Source organism: Aythya ferina (assembly GCF_964211825.1).
Source record: "Aythya ferina genome assembly, chromosome: 1".
NCBI lineage: Eukaryota > Metazoa > Chordata > Aves > Anseriformes > Anatidae > Aythya > Aythya ferina.
Window position 1 is genome coordinate 206,877,272 of NC_140296.1, and position 19,568 is coordinate 206,896,839.

Consider the following 19,568-nt stretch of genomic DNA (forward strand, 5'->3'; position numbering starts at 1 on the left):
CTCTAGTTAAATCACCCCTAAACCTTCTTTTTGGATCAGCTGTATTGAATGGATTGAATTCTGCAGCACGGTTATCCTGTGTTTTCTCCCAATCCTGAACCACTTCAGGAATTATTCCTTGCAAGCAATTTGGATTTTCAAAACACATCTAAACAGCAGACTCTGGGGCTGCACAGCATCCCCCAGTGCCAGCCCATTTTTTGCCCTGTTTCTTTCATCTAAGGCCCTTGTCTACCCTGCTCTCTGCACCTTCAGAGCCACCAGCCCCTGGCCACTGCCCCTGCCCGCAGCTCTGCCCAGGAGGCAGAGCCACGTGGGGCTGATCCATCCCAGTTCCTCCCTCTGCAGACAGCCCTGCTGCCGCCTGTCCAAACACTTCAGCCCGTGGGTCACCATACATTTAATTAGCAGCGACTTCAGGTTCATTTCTAAAATGTTTATGAAAGCACTGAGTAGCATCAGGTCTTGAACTAAATCCTGGAGAGACCATTAGAAGCACGAGCCAGCGATGATTTCTCACTGACAATTACTTGTCAAGACCTGTCATTTAGCAAATTTGTGAACCACTTAACATGTGCTCCACTGATTTTGTACACCATGGACTTTGTAATGGGTATGTTGTACAGTAGTAAACAAAGGCCCCCGTAAAAATCTATTACATCTGAGCAGTTATCTTTACCAAACAAATCTGACATCTCAGAGAATGAAATTAAATTTGTTTTATGTGATTTTCTGGTGTTAATTATATTCTACTCTTTAATTCTTCATCAACTGCCTACAGTATTAGAGTGTCCATTTTTGCCAGAAACTGGTACCAGGCTCACAATTTTGTAATGCAATGGATAATCTCCCTTGCCCCTTCTAAGCACCAGTGCTCTGCCAGTCTCCTGGCATTTCCCCAGTATCATAAAATTAAAAAATGCAAAAACTGAAAAATTACCACCTGGAAGATGCTGACAGCTTCACTTACTAATGGTTTGGAAAGTATTTCATCATCTGCATGTGATACAGGCACATCACCCTGCTCCTTTCCAAATAAAGAACAGAAATACTGATAGAACACGCCTGTGCTTTCTGTTTCATTTTTAATCATCCAAACACGTCCACCCAAATGGGCAGCAGTTCAGATTTTTTAGGTTACTCCAACAGAAAGAAGCAGGAGTGGGAAGCTCTGACCTTGTGGGCTGTAAAGGTGATATTTCCACCCTCTTCTCCATCTTGTTGCAGCAGTTATGGCAGAAGCCAGAGGACGTGGTCTCCAGGAGAGCATTAACTCCTGTGGCTCCACCTGGCAGAAGCCCCATCTGGTTGGGACCCAAGCATCCATATTCTGTCGGTATTCTGGCAGGCTGCTGAGGTTTTTGCTTACAGTTCAAATGACAGATGGAAAATGTGGATTTTCAATTGTTTATACCTTACTGAGACCAGGGATGAAAAAAGCTACCAACATGGCCAGACAGCTTTTTGCCCAATGTGTTTCAAAAGTGCCCACAGATGGACAACTCCTAAGCAAGCCGTAAGACACCAATTTGCGTTGTACAGCGCAATTTCATTCCACTGCTGGGCAATCCTTGACTGATGAGCAGCAGAGAGAGCAACACTGAGCTTACGAAGCACCCTAAGGACCCAGCCATGAAAGACAAGAAAAACATGATGCTGGGCACTAAGTGCTAAGGCTCAGTGCTACACTTGTCCAGGGAAGCTGACCTGATGCTGTGACTCTGAAACATCCTTGGCCAGAAGGACGTCAACCCGCAGCCACAACCAGACTGGCCAGAAATGTGCCAGAGCCACGTTAGGTTACAAAATCTGCCAAGGAAAGCTCGATCACTGGGGTGTGAATGTGAATAATTTGGCCTATGGGAAAAAATAACATCTCTGCCGCTGATTAGGAGAGAGGGAACAGCACATTAAAGGTCTTTCAGTGACAACCGCAAAGTATTAGTCACATGTTGCCAGGCCTTTTATGTGAAAGATGGAATAAAACCAGACAGGTCTGCAAAAACAGGAAGCTGTAGCTAAACCTGACCCGCAGGAAATGACATCCTGCAGAAAGCTGGTAAGAAAAGCAGTCAGGAGGCTAAAATAACACAGGAGGTCAAGAACGAACACCATGCCACGATACAGCAAAGCTAATCACAGAGGAGACTGGACAGACAATTGCATGCACCATAAATTCAAAACTGCATCGACTCAGTATGGCATGGCAAGCTGCATGTTCCAAGACCACAGAGCTGGTTTTATAACCTATAAGGAGCTGAGGTCTCATTAGCAAGCCAGTGGTTCAGGATACCGCTCAGCAGTGGGAAGGGAGATCTGGCAGCAGACAGCACCTTTCAGCCTACCTGCAGGCTGCTGGATGAAGCCACAACAGCCAGAGACCTCCGGCGTGAGGCGCCTGGCAGGGAGAAGAGGCTGCGGTTTGCTGATGATGCTGATCTGCTGAACCCGGAGAATATCTTAGCCAAGACATCCCCCCGCCTTCCAGCAAGACTGAAACGTCAGAAATGCATTCTCAGGAGCACAATACCATCTCCCACAGGAGGAAGAAAAGTACTTAGACAAAAAGAGGAGGCAGCGAAATGAACAAAGCAAACTGTTTCATCTCTCTGAACAGACCCACTGCACGGAGGATCCCTGTCATGCAGACAGCCCTGGGCTGTCTGACGACGTTCGAGTGACACACGGGAATCGCCTGAGACACACACAAAAATCAGTTTTTGGTCCCAGTCTGTGAAGTGCAGATATTAATTTTCAGGACTGGCAGCTGGGAGTCCTCCCCTTGAATTAAACACTCCAAGCACTTGCTGGCCATCAAACGGGGAGGTGTGTCAGAATGGGAAAGATCAGACACACAGTGGTAGAAACATGACTAGTTTTGATCCATCAGTCGAGAAAAACTTCCAGTTTCTTGGACACAGCTGCCTGAGGATGCCCAGCTCTTGGAGATACACTTTTGGCCTGGAAGAAAGCCAAATCAAGAATCAAACCATGCAGAAAGTGGCTACAAAACATCCATGCACAGAAATCTGAGGATGCTATGTCAAAGTCTGTGGCCATTATAAACTGATGCAACTATTTTTTGAGTAGCCAAACGATGCAACAATGCTGATGAAATCCAGGAGGACCCCCAGGCTGAATAAATGTGCATAAGGTGGCAAATGGGTCACCATGCAGATAAATGCAAAGTACTGCTTTTAGGGAAGATCCATCGGAACCATGCTACACAATGCTGAACATGGAGTTGGTGGGTACAGCTCCAGAAAGGTTTTGGAGCTGATGATGACAGCTCTCGAAATCACGGGCATGGTGCACAACAGCAGCCAAAAAAAACCATACCACTAACCAACAAAATATATCAGAAAAGAGATGGAAAGAAGGCAGGCAATGCCATTTGGGGCTATGCTGATCCTGCACATGCAAGCCTTCAGAGCTGTGTGTGGTTCTGGATCAGCATCTCAAGGGGGAAGTGGTGGAGCTAGAGAAGGTCCGGGAAGGACAGCTAAAATAGGGATGGAGCAACTGCCCTACGATGAGAGGCTGAGAACGCTGGGACTCTCCAGCTTGGAGAGGAGAAGGCTCAGAGAGACACATGGCCAAGGCTTACAAAGCCACCCAAGGCAGTGGATACTGTAAATGCAGATCTGCTCTTCACCAAATGGTGCAGCATTAGAAGGAGAGGGCTCACAATGAAACTAGTGGCAGACCAGATACAGACAAAGCGAGTCTGTCAACAGACAAAGCAAGCCTTCTTTACACAGCAGGCACTGGTCTTCCAGATTCATGGAATGGGAGGCCATGGAGGTAGACAGTGCTGTTAGATTCAGAAAGAGATTAGATGAAGACCTGGAGAGCAGATCCATGCACAGATACTAACAGGACTGAGCAGGATCGTTCCTGCTAATGTCCCCAGAACGATGATGTTGGATGCTGGAAGGCACGTGGGAATGGACAACCCAAAATGGCCAGGCACACGTGCTCTCCTTAAGAGCATCTTCTAATGCTCCCGTCACAGCCAGGGAACCGAGCTAATGGACCATTAATCTGGCCCAGCAGGGCATTTCATACTTTCAGTCTGATCCCTTTCAGCGGTTGACAAGGATACAAAACTTCAGCAATCTGTCACAGGAGAAAGTCAACCGTACCCTGGGCTGCACCAGCAGCAGGGCAGCAGGGCAGGGAGGGGATTGTCCCCTCTGCTCCACTCTCTTGATACCCCACCTGGAGCCTGTGTTCAGCTCTGGGCTCCAAAGCTGGTGAAGGGCCTGGGACACAAGTCCTGTGAGGAGCAGCTGAGGGAGCTGGGGTGTTTGGTCTGGAGAAGAGGAGGCTCAGGGCAGACCTTATTGCTTTCTACAACTCCCTGAAAGGAAGGTGTGGGGAGCTGGGGGTCAGCCTCTTCTCACAGGTAACTAGTGATAGGACCAGAGGGAATGGCCTCAAATTGCACCAGGGGAGGTTCAGGTGGGAAATGAGGAGACATTTCTGCTCAGAAAGAGCAGTCAGGCACTGGGACGGGTTGTCCAGGGAGGTGGTGGAGTCACCGTCCCTGGGGGTGTTCAAGGAGAGGTTGGACGTGGTGCTTGGGGACATGGTTTGGTGGTGACATTGGTGGGAGGGGTGTGGTTGGACCAGATGATCTTGGGGGTCTCTTCCAACCTTAATGATTCTACGATTCTGGACTCTTCATTACCCAAATGATAGGAACCAGTGAGAAGCAGTTTGGAGAAATGCACATTGTTAATTTAAATTAGAAGGGCTGAGTTCTGAAGAAAGACTGAAAGGACCACACTTATGCATGATGTGGTATCTGTACCTTCCTTACGTGGTATCTGTCTGTACCTTGCAGTAGGTGAGTGCAAGTAGGTGAGAAGGCTGACCTGACAATAAATCACCACAGTAGTGCAAATTCCCAGGAATAAGAAGAGTTTCTTAGAGGAATGTCAGCGCTGAAGCCTGAAATAAGGTTCTTCTCCAGAGCTCTGTTATGTCCTTCTACCAGGAGAACACCTGGTCCAACAACCAGGAGATGCAGACTGCTAGACAGAACCCAGGGCCATAAATCTTCACCAGCAGGAACAAACCTGGATGCCACTGCATGTTCTGATTGCCAACTTTGTCCCTTCAGTGTTTCAAAACTCTCATGCTGGAGAAAGCTTCCAAGATACTCCAGATCCTAAGTCACTCCTTTTGGGAACTTGAGCTCTAAATTCTTTCCCATGCCTCCCAGGCAATCTCATTCTCTGGGCATAGCATGTACTGGTGCAGAAATGCTTTGAAATGGGATTTTGCTGAAATTCATGATCACAGTTATCCAGGGGAACTTCTGTATATACACGGAGACCTGCCATGAGCAGGACCTCCAGAACAGACCCCCCACAAACCAGGCAATGGAACTCAAACCTCATCGAGTTTAAGATGACCCTGCCCATGGCAGGGGGTGGGCTGGGTGATCTTTAAGGTCCCTTCCAACCCAAACCACTCTGATTCCATGAATTAAACACCTGTGTACCAGGGCTCCTGCCTTCATGTGCTGAACAAGATGGACTCCTTAAGCTTCCCAAGCCTTTTTTCATGTTGTGAATCACTTTGAGGCCCTTGTTCGAATTCCACTCAGTAACTTCAGATTCATCCTGTGGTGTGAATTCCTTACTTGCACAAAGTAATGCTTTAGTAATCTTCCAAAGCTGCAACTAGATATGCAAGTTCACATAACTCTTAAAGCTTATCCTTTACATATACAAACAAAACATCTCTGCCACATCCCACGCAATCAGCTAATGTTAACACAATTATCTTGGAGAAACCCATGTCTTTTGCTGAATTACATTTTCCAGGGTAATCTCATACTGTGTAACCTGCAATCCTTGCTTGCAGACACGTTACATTGCATGGGCTGCTGGAATATGGCTGCTTCGTCAGGAAAGCCCGACCATTCTGCAGCAGTGACTTTACAGGTAGCTATTCCCCCACCATTTGTGACACCTTCAGTCCTTACAAATGCAGCTTCTTTGTCACTATTTTGAAACAGTGATAGAAGTGTTGAGCTGCAGGAATCAAAAACTGAAGCCTGGTTGGGAATGGCTCCACGCACTGGTACCTTCTCCTTAGCAGATGCTCTCTGAAATGCGCCACTGAATGATTTTGTAAAGAATCTAAGCCATACTCTCTCTGTTAATTCCACTTAATGTACGTTTATTTATACACAAATCACATGGCTATTAAGGAAGTCAAAACATGCTATGTAAACGCAGTCTTCACTTTAACCAGTCCTATGATGCTGTCAAGAAAGGACAGCAGGTTTATTTCCACTTTCCATGGAACCACCCTGTATTTTACTACCTGTATTTTCCTTCCCTAAATTCTTTGTCGTGTTCCAAATTTTTCTTTATTTTATGCAGCACTGGTGTTGATCTAAACAAGCTGTAGTTTCCTGAATCACCTATTTTATACCTTCAGAATATTAGAATAGCAACAGCCCTCTACCAACTCTTTGAAATTTCATAGATTAGCAAGATTTTGAGGTATTAACATCAGTGGTTCAGACAACTCCTCAGCAAGGCTCTTTTAGACACTTGGGTATATGTTATTCAAGACTGTTAATTTGAGTATGTTTATTTTTAGCAAATACTATCTCACTTTCTCCTTGGTTACAGCTGGGAAACTTTCTGTTCCAAGCACATCATATGGATAGATACATCCTCCTGATTTGTTCCAAACTCAGAACAGAACATTTTTACTTTTTTTTTTTTTTTCACCAGAATATGCGATTTTATCATTTGCATATAGAAATGGATCTCTACCAGATTTTTTTTTTTTTTGCCTCTAATGCTTAAAAATTTCTTATTATTTTTACATATTGGCCTTTGATATTTCCTTTGGCTTCCCTTATCAACCTCCTACGTACTTTAGCTCAAATTATCTGCATTTCCTTCCCTTTTACTTGCTAACCTTTCCAGTAAGAAGGGGATACTGTGGCTATAAGTAATATTTAACTGCTCCTTCATTATCTCACTGAAGAGGGGCGATGTCTTGCCCAGCAGTTTTTTTTTCTTCTCCTGACTTTTGGGCTGCATTTAGCAATGCGTCCTCAAATAACCTGTAGATTTTCTTCATTATGTAAAATTGATATACCCAAATATCAAAAACTGAGATTCAGAAAAATGACACTCTCCCATCCTCAGGAGATGCTCACAGGTTGCTGACATGCTCTGCACATGTAAGTCACAGCAGATCACGGCCATGAGATCTACTACTACTCCTGCACATTTTTATCAGAGCCATCAATTCTTTTTTTTTTTTTTTTTTATCGTGTCAAATGAAATTAATATGAGATTACAGTATCTTACACCAAGAATATTTCACGAGTGACAGAAGAGATATTCAGAAAATGCTCCCTGGCTGAACCAACTTCTGACATGACATGTCATGAGGTTTTCTCCTTACCCATATGGAAAGGCAGCCAAGGCGGTCTCTTCAGTACCAAACAGGCACAACCCCAGACCAGGCAGAGGTCTACACACCTGACTGTTTGGGCAGTCATATCCCAGGTCAATCATTAATTTCAATTTTCTTTTATTCTAACAATGCTTTTGTACAACTGTGTAGCATAGACATATATAATGAAAATATCCACAGCTTTATATCCATTATTTGTATTTGATGTCCATAAGTTTTGTGCGTATATGCACATATGCATGTATAAAATGAAAATGTACTTCCAAAGGCTGTTTACATCACTACTTACAGGCTCCTCAAGGAAAAATCCAAGTATCTAAAGATGGCCAGGCTCAGAGGAAGGTAAAGAAGGCTAAATACTGCAGACAGTATTCTTGAGTACTGGTCAGATAAGAGAAGACTTCCAAAATCCCATGCCCTGATAGGTCAAAGCTTTGACATTATACCCTTCATTATACAGCTAGTCCCATACCTGTGGCACTTCCCCTGCCTGATGCTGTCCCACTGACTCCATTAGGCAGGTGAGCACTAATTGCATAAGTGTAATTGCCCGTGTGCATTTTGTTCTGGCGCTGAGCATGGAAAGGCAGTCATTTGGGTGCCCTATGCAGTATCTGCCAGGCTCAAATTCTGCTTCATTCAGAGATATCTCACAAAGCCCACCACTGAGCTCTGCACGACCCCTTTATCTTTGCAGTTTGAAAGCTTCCCTCAAGAAGCAGCTCATCTTCATACTCCCGCATTTCACCCAGCTAGATGACATCCATATCTAACATCCACATCCACTCCTCCTGCCTTTTAAAGATTATCTGCCAATAACCAGAGCATTGTCCACAAGCACTTCAAACTCTGATGTATGCACATCCAAGGGCTCAAGCACCGACACTTTATGCCTTAGCACTGTCTGTAGGATTTGCTGTCCCAGTCTGTCTGAATGTAGCATGAAAGGGAAGAGCCCACCCCACTCCTATACTTTTGCCAAACCTTCCAGTTCCAAGTGAAAGGGCCCAGAAAACGTGCACCGGATCCGTATTCCTAGGAAAATGCAGTCCTGATCAGGTAACCTTCCCTTCTCCTTCAATTCTCCTATTTATGTGCATCCTTCCTCCATGGGTCTGCCATGCAGCATCACCAAGTGAAGAAGCTGCAACAGGAGACTGAGCTCCCAGCCAGGGAGACTACAGCACTGCTCTCCCCAACCCTGTGTCTCACGTGCAGGCTGCAGCACTGGCAATGTTAGTGTGGTACACGACAACCTTCAGAATGGAGACTCCTCTCAAAGGCAACCTGGAGGACACGAGCCCTGCTGAAACCCTGGAGAGCTGCTGGCAGTTCCACCCCAGCTACCACACACAGTCTTCCACTGTGCTGCTCTCAGTAAGACAGCCTTTGCACTCAGATCCTCCCTTCTCAGATACCTCTGCTGCAACCCCCAGGAGATCAGGGCATCTTCCCCCATGATTCTGTCAAATGGAGAGTATTTGAAAATGGAGAGAGCTCTGACTTCAAAGGACAAAGCTCAGGCAAGGAACCAGACACAGTTCAGTTCTGCTGGGTGATGCTGTCCTGCAAAAAGGTGGGAACCTTATTTATGACTTTGCTCATTACCCTAGTCAACGTTACTGTCACAGGGAAGGCGTACTGGTGATACACCCAGGAAAAACCTGCAGCTCAAATGGGACTACAGGGCTTTGTGGCCAAGGGTGATGGAAATACAGCAAGAGCATGTTCCAGTTGTGTTGTCAACTGAGTCTGTTTGCAAAAACTCTTCTGATTGAAAGAAAGAGCTGCTGAGGAGTGCACACATCCACCAAACCAATGTCTGGTTTGCATCTGATGCTGCCAGCTACAATTCAGCTTCCTTGATCCAGGTGCCTCCAGGCACCATCTTAAGGATGATGGAGGACTACCAGGAAGAGAAAGTCTCTGTGACCACGAAAGGGATGAACACCTTTGTGAGCACACTTGCTGATGTGAAAAGAAGGATTTTAAATTAAGTTCATCAGAGAATGGGGACCTGAGCTCACAGATTAAACAGGTATGGAGGAAAAGGTCCACAGGGGACATTCATATTCTTGCCCAGAGGACTGAGCATCCGGAGACCAGGTTCATTCAGGTTCCCAGAGCATGGACAGCAAGCAGAAAGAACTACACATCCTGGTGTGGTCCCAGGGCTACGAAATGGTTAGACTCACTGAGAGTCACTGAGGACAGCCCTCATTCATCAGGAGGTGGCCACAGCTGCCTGTAGGCTGTTCGGGAAGGACAGGGAGGTGTCCCCATGTGATGGAGCTCCTGACTGCACTGAGCTGCAGTGTGAAGGCACAGCGGTGCCTCCTGAGAGCCTCTGGGTCCAGGCAGGGAAGGGGAGGGATGCTGGGTCTGTTACAGATACCCAAGAGGAGGTGGTGGCTGAGGCTGTCCACAACCAGCTAGGGAAGTCTCGCAAGCCCTCATCCTCTCCACGATTCTGACTGCCCGGACATCTGCTGGGAAGACAATGAATCACTGGAATCCAGGAGGGTCCCAGACCACTGGTGACAATCTGCTAACACGAACACTGGAGGGGGTTGTCAGAGCTGACCCTGCTTGAGTTGCTGCCCACAAACGTGAAAACTGGTGGTGAATGTGAACACAGGGCAGCTGGGGCTGCAGGAACTGCCAGAGGGCTGTGTTCAGGATCTGGAGGAAGGCTGGAAAGGTGAGTAGCAGAATTAGGATCCTGAGGTCCAGGACAGACAGTGGCTTACTTAGGGAATTGCTGGCACATAATTCCTGGAAAGCAGCCACAAAGGGAAGGTGGTCCAGACCAGAAAGGAAGAAGGATCTGGGCCCAGTTCACATGACCAAAAATAAATAAATAAATAAATAAATTAAAAAAAAAATCAGCCTACAACTACTTGCAAGGCACCTGGAGATCAGTGAGCCAAACTCTTCGGGAAGTAGCAGATAATGGAATGAGCACAGCCAGCAGCCACAAACTGCCTTGGGGCATCCAGGCTGGACTTGGACCTTAGGAAAAAAATTCCAAGCAGAGTGGTGCAGCCCCACAACAAGTCACCAGAAAGTCTGCAGCAAGACAACTCTGCGTGACGGGAAGTAAAATAAAATGCATATTCCTTGCAGAGACTGGTCAAGTTATACCACCATGTAAGTACAGTTGATGAACAGTCACAGTGTGGCTTTCTGGAATATGCACAAGATAAAGCCAGGCCTAGATGAGTAGCACAGGGTCGGGTGTATGGCACAACACCCTTGCCTACTGGAATATGGCTTAACACACCAAAAACGATGGCCTCTGCAGTGATGATCTTGAGGCAAGCCTTAGCACTGTGATGAAACCTTGTGCTACTGAAGTTCGTGGCCCACCATGAGCTGGAGATGACTTCTGTGAGCCAGACTGACTGCACTGAGAGAATGAGATGGGGGAAACGAACCAGATCTCTTCCTGAGGCAATGGAAAGATCATGCTCAGAAACATGTCCAAAGACTGAACCTCCAAAGGTAAGTGTTGTATCAGGAGGGGTTTCTTTCCTCCATGTGTGCTGGTGGAAGACTGCAAACATCACCAAATCACGGCTACCTCAGGATCACTTCTGAGTTTCCAGAGAGGTCAGCACCTCAAAGCATACAGACACCACGAAAGTCTCTGAAGTCACCCTGGAGAGGCATTGCTGGTTTCTTGTCAGGGCTTTGCCACCCATAATCCCAAGAAGTACCTGTGGTGATTGCACATTCATAGTGTCGGTAACACTCCGAGGTCAGCAGTTCCTCTGAGAGAAACCCCTGACAGCACAGAGAGCACATACTGAGTGCTCCACGGAGCGGCTTCATGTTTGGTATTTCTCACCTGCAGTGCTACAGAAAATGTGCTTTTTGCCAAGAGTCTGCAGTGCTGGGATTCACTTGACAGAATGTGCTGTCTATAGAATGGGCACCTACCCCAGAAAAATTGCCCTGCAATCCCTGTCCAGACAGGGAAGAGCTGGTCAGTGAACCTGGCAGACCTTGAGTACAATATGTCACATCCTAAGGCAGACCTCAGGTTAGGTCAGATGAATTAATTACTCCTTGAATTCCACCATCACATTTATTTGGATTCTGCAGACAGAATTGGCAGCCTAGACAAGGCTCCCAGATGTAGCCACCCAGGTACGTGCAGCCTGAAGAGAGGCGAGATGAATCCCACCACAGATCTCTACCAAAGGCAGGGAATTGAGATCACCCGCAACTCTGTTGTCACAGCAGCCCTGTGGGTAATAGGACCGCAGCTGTATTTAGGAAATTAGAGTGCCCCAGGAAATGCTGGCACCTGGAAATGTGAACAAGAACATTGACAAACCAGTGTCAGCCAAGCTAACCAGAGAAAATCAGCCACACAGCTTCATGTGAGAGTTGGCTTCCAACCATTCTACTTGGAGCACATGTGATGGAAGTACAGTTAGGGAGATGCTTAGAAAACACTGAGGTTACTTATCCAGTTATTTCTATACATAGAAATAGCGTGGGAGGTGGTGATCTCAGTGCTGGAAGATCAAGGGCAGAGCTCAATGCCTCTGATCTGTCTGCCCTAAGCAAGCAGAAGCCCTGGAACTTTCTGTCCCTTCACATCCCCGAACAGCCTCTACCAACCAACATGACAGTCAGGCCTGCCTGTGGCTGAGCTGAACCACACTCACCACAGACAGGGCAGGTTCGTCACTAAGAAGAGAGCGTGGCCTTTTCACTGGTGATGAACCGGTGCTCTTCCTTTGACCTGAGGATATACAATCACTTAACTCTGTTCATGTTTTTGCTTTAGCGTTAAGAATCTGAAAATAGGATCTTTTTGTTCGTGGATCAGCAGATAACAAAGATGCTGAGCAGGTACTGCTGAAATTTCACCTGGACTGTTTTTCTGGAAATTTGGGTAGATGCACTTTTTGCAGTTCTCAGGGCTCTTGCTAGGTAAATGAACACAGCAGGAAGCATGCCCACCTGAAAGCACAACCAGCCATGCAGTTTGAAGCCAGACAGAGTGGCCATGTGTACTGGGTCTACGTGGCAAAGGTTTGCTAGACGAGGGGGTGCAGGGATGGCTTCTGTAAGAAGAGTCCAGAAGCTGACCTGTGTTAGATAAGGGCCAGCTCCAGCTGGCTCCAAAAGGGACCTGCCACTGGCCAGAGAAGAGCTAATGAATGATGACGGCTGTGCCTCTGTGAGAGCAGATTGAAGAAAGGGGAGAAAAACTGCTGGGGAACAGCAGCTGGGAGAGGAGTGAGCACCAGTCCTGCAGCCCCAAGGTGACTGCAGCAGGAGGGCCTGTGGAGAGGCCCCTGGTGGAGCAGGCTGTCCCCCTGCACCCATGGGTCCCACATGGAGCAGATCTCCACGCTGCAGCCCCCCATGGGTGGAGGAGCCCCCGGTGGAGCAGGTGGCTGTGGCCTGGAGGAGGCTGCAGCCCATGGAGAGCCCCCGCAGGAGCAGGCTCTGGGCCGGAGCTGCAGCCATGGAGAGGAGCCCACACAGGAGCAGGAGGCTGGGGGGAGCTGCTGCCTGTGGGGACCCGTGATGGAGCAGTTTGCTCCTGGGAGATGGACGCTGTGGGACGGAGCCGTGTGGGAGCTGCTGCCTGTGGATCAGTAGGATCATGTAGGATCAGTTCAGGAAGGATGGCATCCCGTGGGAGGGATCCCATGGGGAGCAGGGGCAGAGAGGGACTGAGAAGGAGCGGCAGAGACAAAGTGCTATAGACTGGCCACAGCCCTCATTGCTTGTTCCCCTGTGCTGCTGGAGGAGGGCATAGAAGAGGTGGATGTAGTGGGGCACGTGTTTTTAGTTTGCTTATAGTTTCTCACTGTTCTAGTCTGCTAGTGGTAGGCAATAAATGACATCAATCTCCCTATGCTAAGTCTGTTTTGCCTGATGATAATGGGTGGGTGATCCCCTTGTCCTCATCTCAACCCTTGAACCCTTTCCAGCATATTTTGTTCCCCTTTTTCTTTGAGAAGGGGGAGTAGGAGAGTGGTTGTGGTTGAGTTCAGCTGCCTAGCTGAGTAAAACCACCACACCATGGCAGGACCAAGGATGGAAAAGGGGGTTATGAAGTAAATGAAAAATTACATCCTAGAGTGAGTAGCAGCTCATGGAAATATGCTGAAGGACTGCAAGACTGACAAAAGCAACCCAGAACAGAGGGGCTGCCAGCGTTCTGAGTTCAGCCAGCCTGAAGGACAGCAGATAGGCAGGAATGCTCTGTCCAGGCTCATAATGGGCATGAAAGCTGCACTTCACGCACCTCTCTGTTCTGCTTGTGTGATATGCAAAATGATCCGTGCATTCCACCTGTCCTGCTGTCTTTATTCTCCTCAGTGTGTCAGATGCCCACCACCCCTCTCACAATCAGGTGCCAGACATCTTACATTTTCCCTACATGCTTACAATCTAGACAGCGGGTAAAATCTCAAGTAATAATGGAAGTGCGTTCTGATTCCCACCCAAAATACGCTGCAGCAAACAAGGGCTGAGTCAACATACAAAAGCAGAAGGTTCAGCGCTTGTTACTGATGCATATGGCTTGCTGGGATTTAAAAAATGAACCTGTTCAGTCCAGTACGATGAGAAGGCTTAGGCTTCCGGAGAGAGAGGACTTCAGGAATGACAAAGGAAAAGAGAAGAAGCAAAAAAAAAAAAAAAAAAAGAAAAAAAGAGATGGTATCTCTGTGAAATAAGAGCAAGGGCCAGATATTCCAGTCTATTATGTTATTTAAGAGTTGCAAATGCTTCTTGGAAGGTCAGGGACTTGGCTGCTGTAAGGCCTCAGCAAAATTTTAAACACACTTCTAATACTTGAATTTCTGTTGATAGATGGCATTGCAGGACTGAGGTTGCTTCCTTCCACAGCTCCAGCTTCTTCTGCCACAGCGCAGAGACAGGAGAGGTTTGGAGGCGAAGACGCACGAGGCAGCCAGGCAGCCCAGCCCAGCCAGGGCTCTGTTAAAACTGGGATCAGCAGGAGATAAACCCCAGTGGCAAAGGGAGAGCAGGCAGAGCACGTGAATACGTAATGCCTGCAGACACGATGACGGGTTGTGACTGTTGGATTACACAATTAAAGGCTAGTCACCATAACCACAAAGGAGCAGAGAACAATGGCATGTGGAGGAACCCAATAACCCGGCCAGTGCTAACGGAGCACCCTGCCTCAGCTGCTCCCAGGGCTACCACAGGAGGAGCCTCGGCCCCAGCCCGGCCCCGACACCCACCAGGTGAGCTGATGGGAGGCTCTCTCCAGGCCACCCTGCAGACCGAGGGGCATTACTGAGGGGCACAGGACATGTTATGGGCTTCCAGAAGGAACATTCTGGGATTGTGCAAGACCTGCTGAGATCAGTGAAAGGACAAAAAGCTGGAGAAGGGGGGATGATGCTGAATCAGGTGAGAACAAGCACAGGAGAATAGAGGGAGGAGATGTGGAAGAAGCCAGCCGAGGGTAAAGAGGTCACTGGTCAGAACGACCAAGTGTCTGAGGCCAGCTTCTGGCAGGTCCAGTGCATCAGGAGATCCAAGCACCAGCAACTGGAGTGGGTCTCAAGGGTTCACATACTCAGGTGCCAGTAACCAGCAATCCATATTGTCTCCACGTATTCATATATGCATATAGTCTGTGTTGACAGGCTTTCGTTCCGATAAGTCAGTGGGGAGGACATGGTCAGGCCACCTGTCTGATTGTGCCTGCAGCATGCGATGCGTTTTCTCTTCTGTGTGGCAGGCTGTGTGCCCATGGGTGTATGGTACATCTGTACGTGTCCCCGCTGGGAACACATGCTAAACCTTGCTGCTGGCTGAACCTGGGAACCTGGAGCTGCAGCGGCCTTGCATTTCCTGCGTGACTTAAAGCTCCCGATTGTTACCAGGGAGTTGGCACTTTCCTGCTTCAAGATTATCTTTGTCTATTCTCCCTGGAGGTGTCTGATGAAATTTTCCACCTTCACACAATTAGGCAGAAGTTTTACAGTATGAACAGAGACCAGTTTCACTGGAGAAAGTATCGGGTGAGGACACCAACACTAATATGTCCGTGCAATTTTGATCTGAATTTAACACATCTCTAATACATACACCTGGACAGGTTGATGAAAATGTGTCTTAGAGACCCGTATGAGGCTCCAAGCCATATCACAGAATCTCTCTTTCTGAATATTGCTCTCGGGATGTAGCTTTACATTGCAGCAAAGGTAATGTGCTCATTCTGAACCCATTTCCAGCTTTTCTTCCCAGGGACAACACACATGCTCACTGCTCCTCTTGCAAAAGATTTAATGATCCTGCAGCCACAGGGGAAGTCAGCTCTCTAGCTGATGGAAGGAAATGGTAAGCTGCTGAGTGCAGGTTACCAGCTAAATACACTTGTTCTGCAGCTGAACATCCAAATTGTGAGGGAGAGGATAGGGACTGTGAATCTCAGCCACAATGAGGCTACTGTGCTGCAGTACTCACCTGCTCATCCCACCCCAAGAGGCTTTATACACATCTGAAATTCCTCCTTGCTTTATAATGTTTATAATACTAGGTATCAGAAAAAGGAGCAGCTCTGTATGATTTTGTCAGGTTTATGCCAATTGGTGTTTCACCGTGTCTCTTTAGAGGCTACAGAAGACACACTAACAATGCAGATGACGCTGCTTGCAATGGTTATTTGGGTCGAGCAGTCTCCGCCAGCACCCCCCAGCTCACAGCTTTTGGGTGATGTTCATGCTGTAAGACCGTGCCCTCACAGCACACGGCCCCCTTCTCCCCTTCCTGCTCTGGTCACCAGCTGTGGGTTCACAGCAGCACACAGCTCCACGTCCTCCTGCCTGCTGGCAGCAACAGGGTGCACGTGGGCACGGTGCCGCCTGCGGGCGTTTCCACTTTGCACAAAGGCTGCAGCACTCAGTGCCTCGCCACAGCACATCACAACTGGTCCCCTGCTCTTGATGTAGGCTTTCCGACAACCACTCGTTCAGCTTTGAGTCTCACAACGGAGCCTGAGGCACTTGGTCTGGAGGGAGCATTCCTAGAAAGAGCCCACAGAGTAGAAAGATCCCACAGAGAAGGGGGATCCTGGTGTGCTGGGCAGCTAGCTGCCTGTTACAATAGGGATGACCACCCATCGAAGAGCATTTTTCACTCTAAGCTTCAGACTGTGGGATGAGTTGCAGCTGCTGGGCTGAGCAAAGCCTCACCACCGCCTTCTCCAGTCCCAGGAGCACTTCTGCAACTGGTACAAATTCACAAATTCACCTACACCACACACAACCACAACTTTTATCTTCACACTGAACCAATGCAGCTGTAATATGCTGCATTACTGGGTTTAAAGCCTTATGGTTTTTGCATGAGAAAACATAAGAAAGAAAATCCCATGGCAAGCCTGTCCTTTCCCTGACTGCACACAGTCTGTTCAGTGTGCACTGTTGCATACTCACTGCGAGAAACCTAACCACACAATTCACCTCTGCTTTCCCCATGGCGTTCCCTTTCCCAGCCCCACCTTACACACACGGCTGTTTCACAGACTCAGTGTCAATTCGGCATCACTCCACCTCTTCTGCGACCATTGCTCCCTTGGTAGAGGCAGGATTTGCCTCACCCCACTGCCTGCACTGACACCATACATGCTCCGTTTGGAGCAGGCTCCCTGGGAACCCTTTACAATGACGGCACAGCAGCAGACATCTTGACTGAGTGATTCACAAACATTTAAATCTTTTCTTAACCACCTTATTGCAACAGCCTTTTCTCTGGCTCCAAGAAATGCAGACTTGGCCTATTCATACTATATCCATTTGGCTTGGATTCTGAACATAATTTTCATTTTCAAGTACCACAGTAATTTCTCCTACACTTCTCTCCTATAGCGATGAAAATCCCCGTACACATTAACAAATTAATGTTATCACTCTCTTTCAAATCACTCCTTAGAACTATCCTCTGCTGTGTTCACTAAGAGATGAAGCAGCTCTGATAGGCAAGGACCAGTCCCTGCAGTGTTATCTCCCTACCTAGGGACAGCGAACACCAGCACTGGAGCACTCACGTAGTCCCATGGGTGCACCACGGCCGTCACCACTGGTCCTGCGCATACGCGTGCTCTGTACAGCACCTAGCAGCACCTCCTGTCCTGCCCCTGCTGTCTGGGCATACGCTAATACAAACAGGAACAGAATAACGATGCAGCCAAGCTGGGCATCAAGTGAGCGCTGCCACTGCTGGAGACCTGTGAGCCACCTTCGGAGCCCTACTGTGGTTTTCTCCAAAATCTCACACCCATGCCTCAGGCAGACTGCAGGCCATACACCACAGAACCTGCCAGGAGGCACCCAGCGTCCTCCCAGCCCACCCCAGCCCCAGCAGGGCCCCCCCAGCCAGAGCCCAGCCCCACGCCCAGGTGGGTTTGGAGACCCCCCAGGAGGAGACCCCCAGCCCCTGGTCCCAGTGCCAGGGCTCCAGCCCCCCCAGCCCAGAAGTGCTGCTGGGGGCCAGGGGGAGCCCCTTGGCTGCAGGCTGCACCCGGGGCCTCCGCTTCTGCCCTGGGCACCACTGGAAAGAGCCTGGCTCCATCTTCATGTGTCTGTATCCACCTCTCCGCATGTACCACACTGTATTCCCCCTCTCTGTAACTTGCTGCTTAACCCATTGGCCATTTTTTAAGTGTGAAATTGCCAATGACTCTAATCCTTGCTTCTCTTTTGTTTTAAACAAACCCAGTCTGCTGTGACCCTAGAGCAGAGTGGAGGCAGGACACAGACTCCAGCAGGACTTTCTCAAGAAAGAAAAAGTGCCAAGTGGGAGATAGACAAGAGCAGAGCATTATGTATTTGCTAAATCTAATTCTTCTCTGTAGACCCCAATACTTGTACCACATTGGGCAAAACTGTAATAAATATCAGTACAAAAGAATCCTGGCAGGCCTCCAGAGAGGACATCTAATGAGTCTTTTCTCTGACTTCCATTTTCCCCATAATTTTAGTTAGCAGAAGGGAACCTGTCAGCACATTTTCTAGCACAGAGAGCATGTATCTGCTTGAATTATTGTACTGAAGAACATTTTTTCATCAAGACATCCAGGCAGCAGACATTTCAATAGCAATTATTACCCAGCTCTCAAAACACCTTACAAAGGAAAATAATTTTGTGCACGATGTTGGCCCTTGTGCTGCAGACGAAGATGCTGCTGGCTGCCATCAGTCACTCTCCCTGCCGCGTCCGGGCTCACCTCAATCAGAAAGTCTCCTGTGCGAAGCCCTGCTCTCCACGCAACGCCTTCCACATCCACTGATTCCAGGTACTGGAGCGCTGGGAAGGCTGGGGTTGGGGTGAACTCCTCAATTGGGGTTTCAGCTACAAAACACAGAGAGAGAGATTGAGACAGTGTGGCTAAGGGTAGGTAGAAGATTGCAGACAGTGTCCAGGAGCCTAAGAAAATCCCCATACATTGGTTTAGAAAGAACACTCATGCAAGGTTCAGCTTGACTTCAGTGCAGGAACCAGAGCAAATGCTATATGGCTGCAGTGTTCATTGGATTGAATCCTGAGATAGCCCCGGAGCCTCCCAGAAATGCGCACCTCCCAGAGCCGTGTATGTTCCCACAAGGTCCTCATTCACCTCCCAGCACCACACACAAAACGCGATCAACATCTACAAGCAGCGCCACGAGGGGTGGAACTCGCTCCTTCTGACTCGTAGCTACACAAGGGATGTTTATGTCTGAGTTAGAAGCTCCAGGACTCCCTCACAGTCAGCAGAGAAGATGTGCCAACCACCTGTGACACTGAAGACGCCAGCCCTAGAGTGGACGGGACCTACAGGAGCCGAGATGCTCAGCAGCAGCAGGCCGCCTGCTGATCAGACCTGCATTAGGCAGATGAACCACTCAGGTTGAATGGCATTCCTGGCAGGAAAACCTGCTCCTGCCCCCAGTAGGAACACCCTGCCAGGGAAGGGACTTCCTCAGGTAGACCCAGGCAGTGCACTTGTACTACCCAGCCTCAGCCCATCCTGCGTCACTGCCCGCCCAGGGTGAAGGGGTTGTCCACCTTACAGCAGCTGGCATGATGCGTGCTACCTTGTGTGATGGGAGGAAGGA

The 19,568-nt window shown here is 48.4% G+C and overlaps 1 protein-coding gene across 2 annotated transcripts in view; it reads right to left on the reverse strand.

Moving 5' to 3' along the window:
- Positions 1 to 19,568, reverse strand: part of SHANK3 (SH3 and multiple ankyrin repeat domains 3) — a 369,667-nt gene that overhangs the window by 49,549 nt on the left and 300,550 nt on the right. For both annotated transcript variants that reach the window (XM_084506714.1, XM_084506715.1), the window contains one exon: positions 18,698 to 18,822. In XM_084506714.1, coding sequence (XP_084362840.1) covers positions 18,698 to 18,822 — 125 coding nt within the window. The remainder of the gene's footprint in view (positions 1 to 18,697; positions 18,823 to 19,568) is intronic.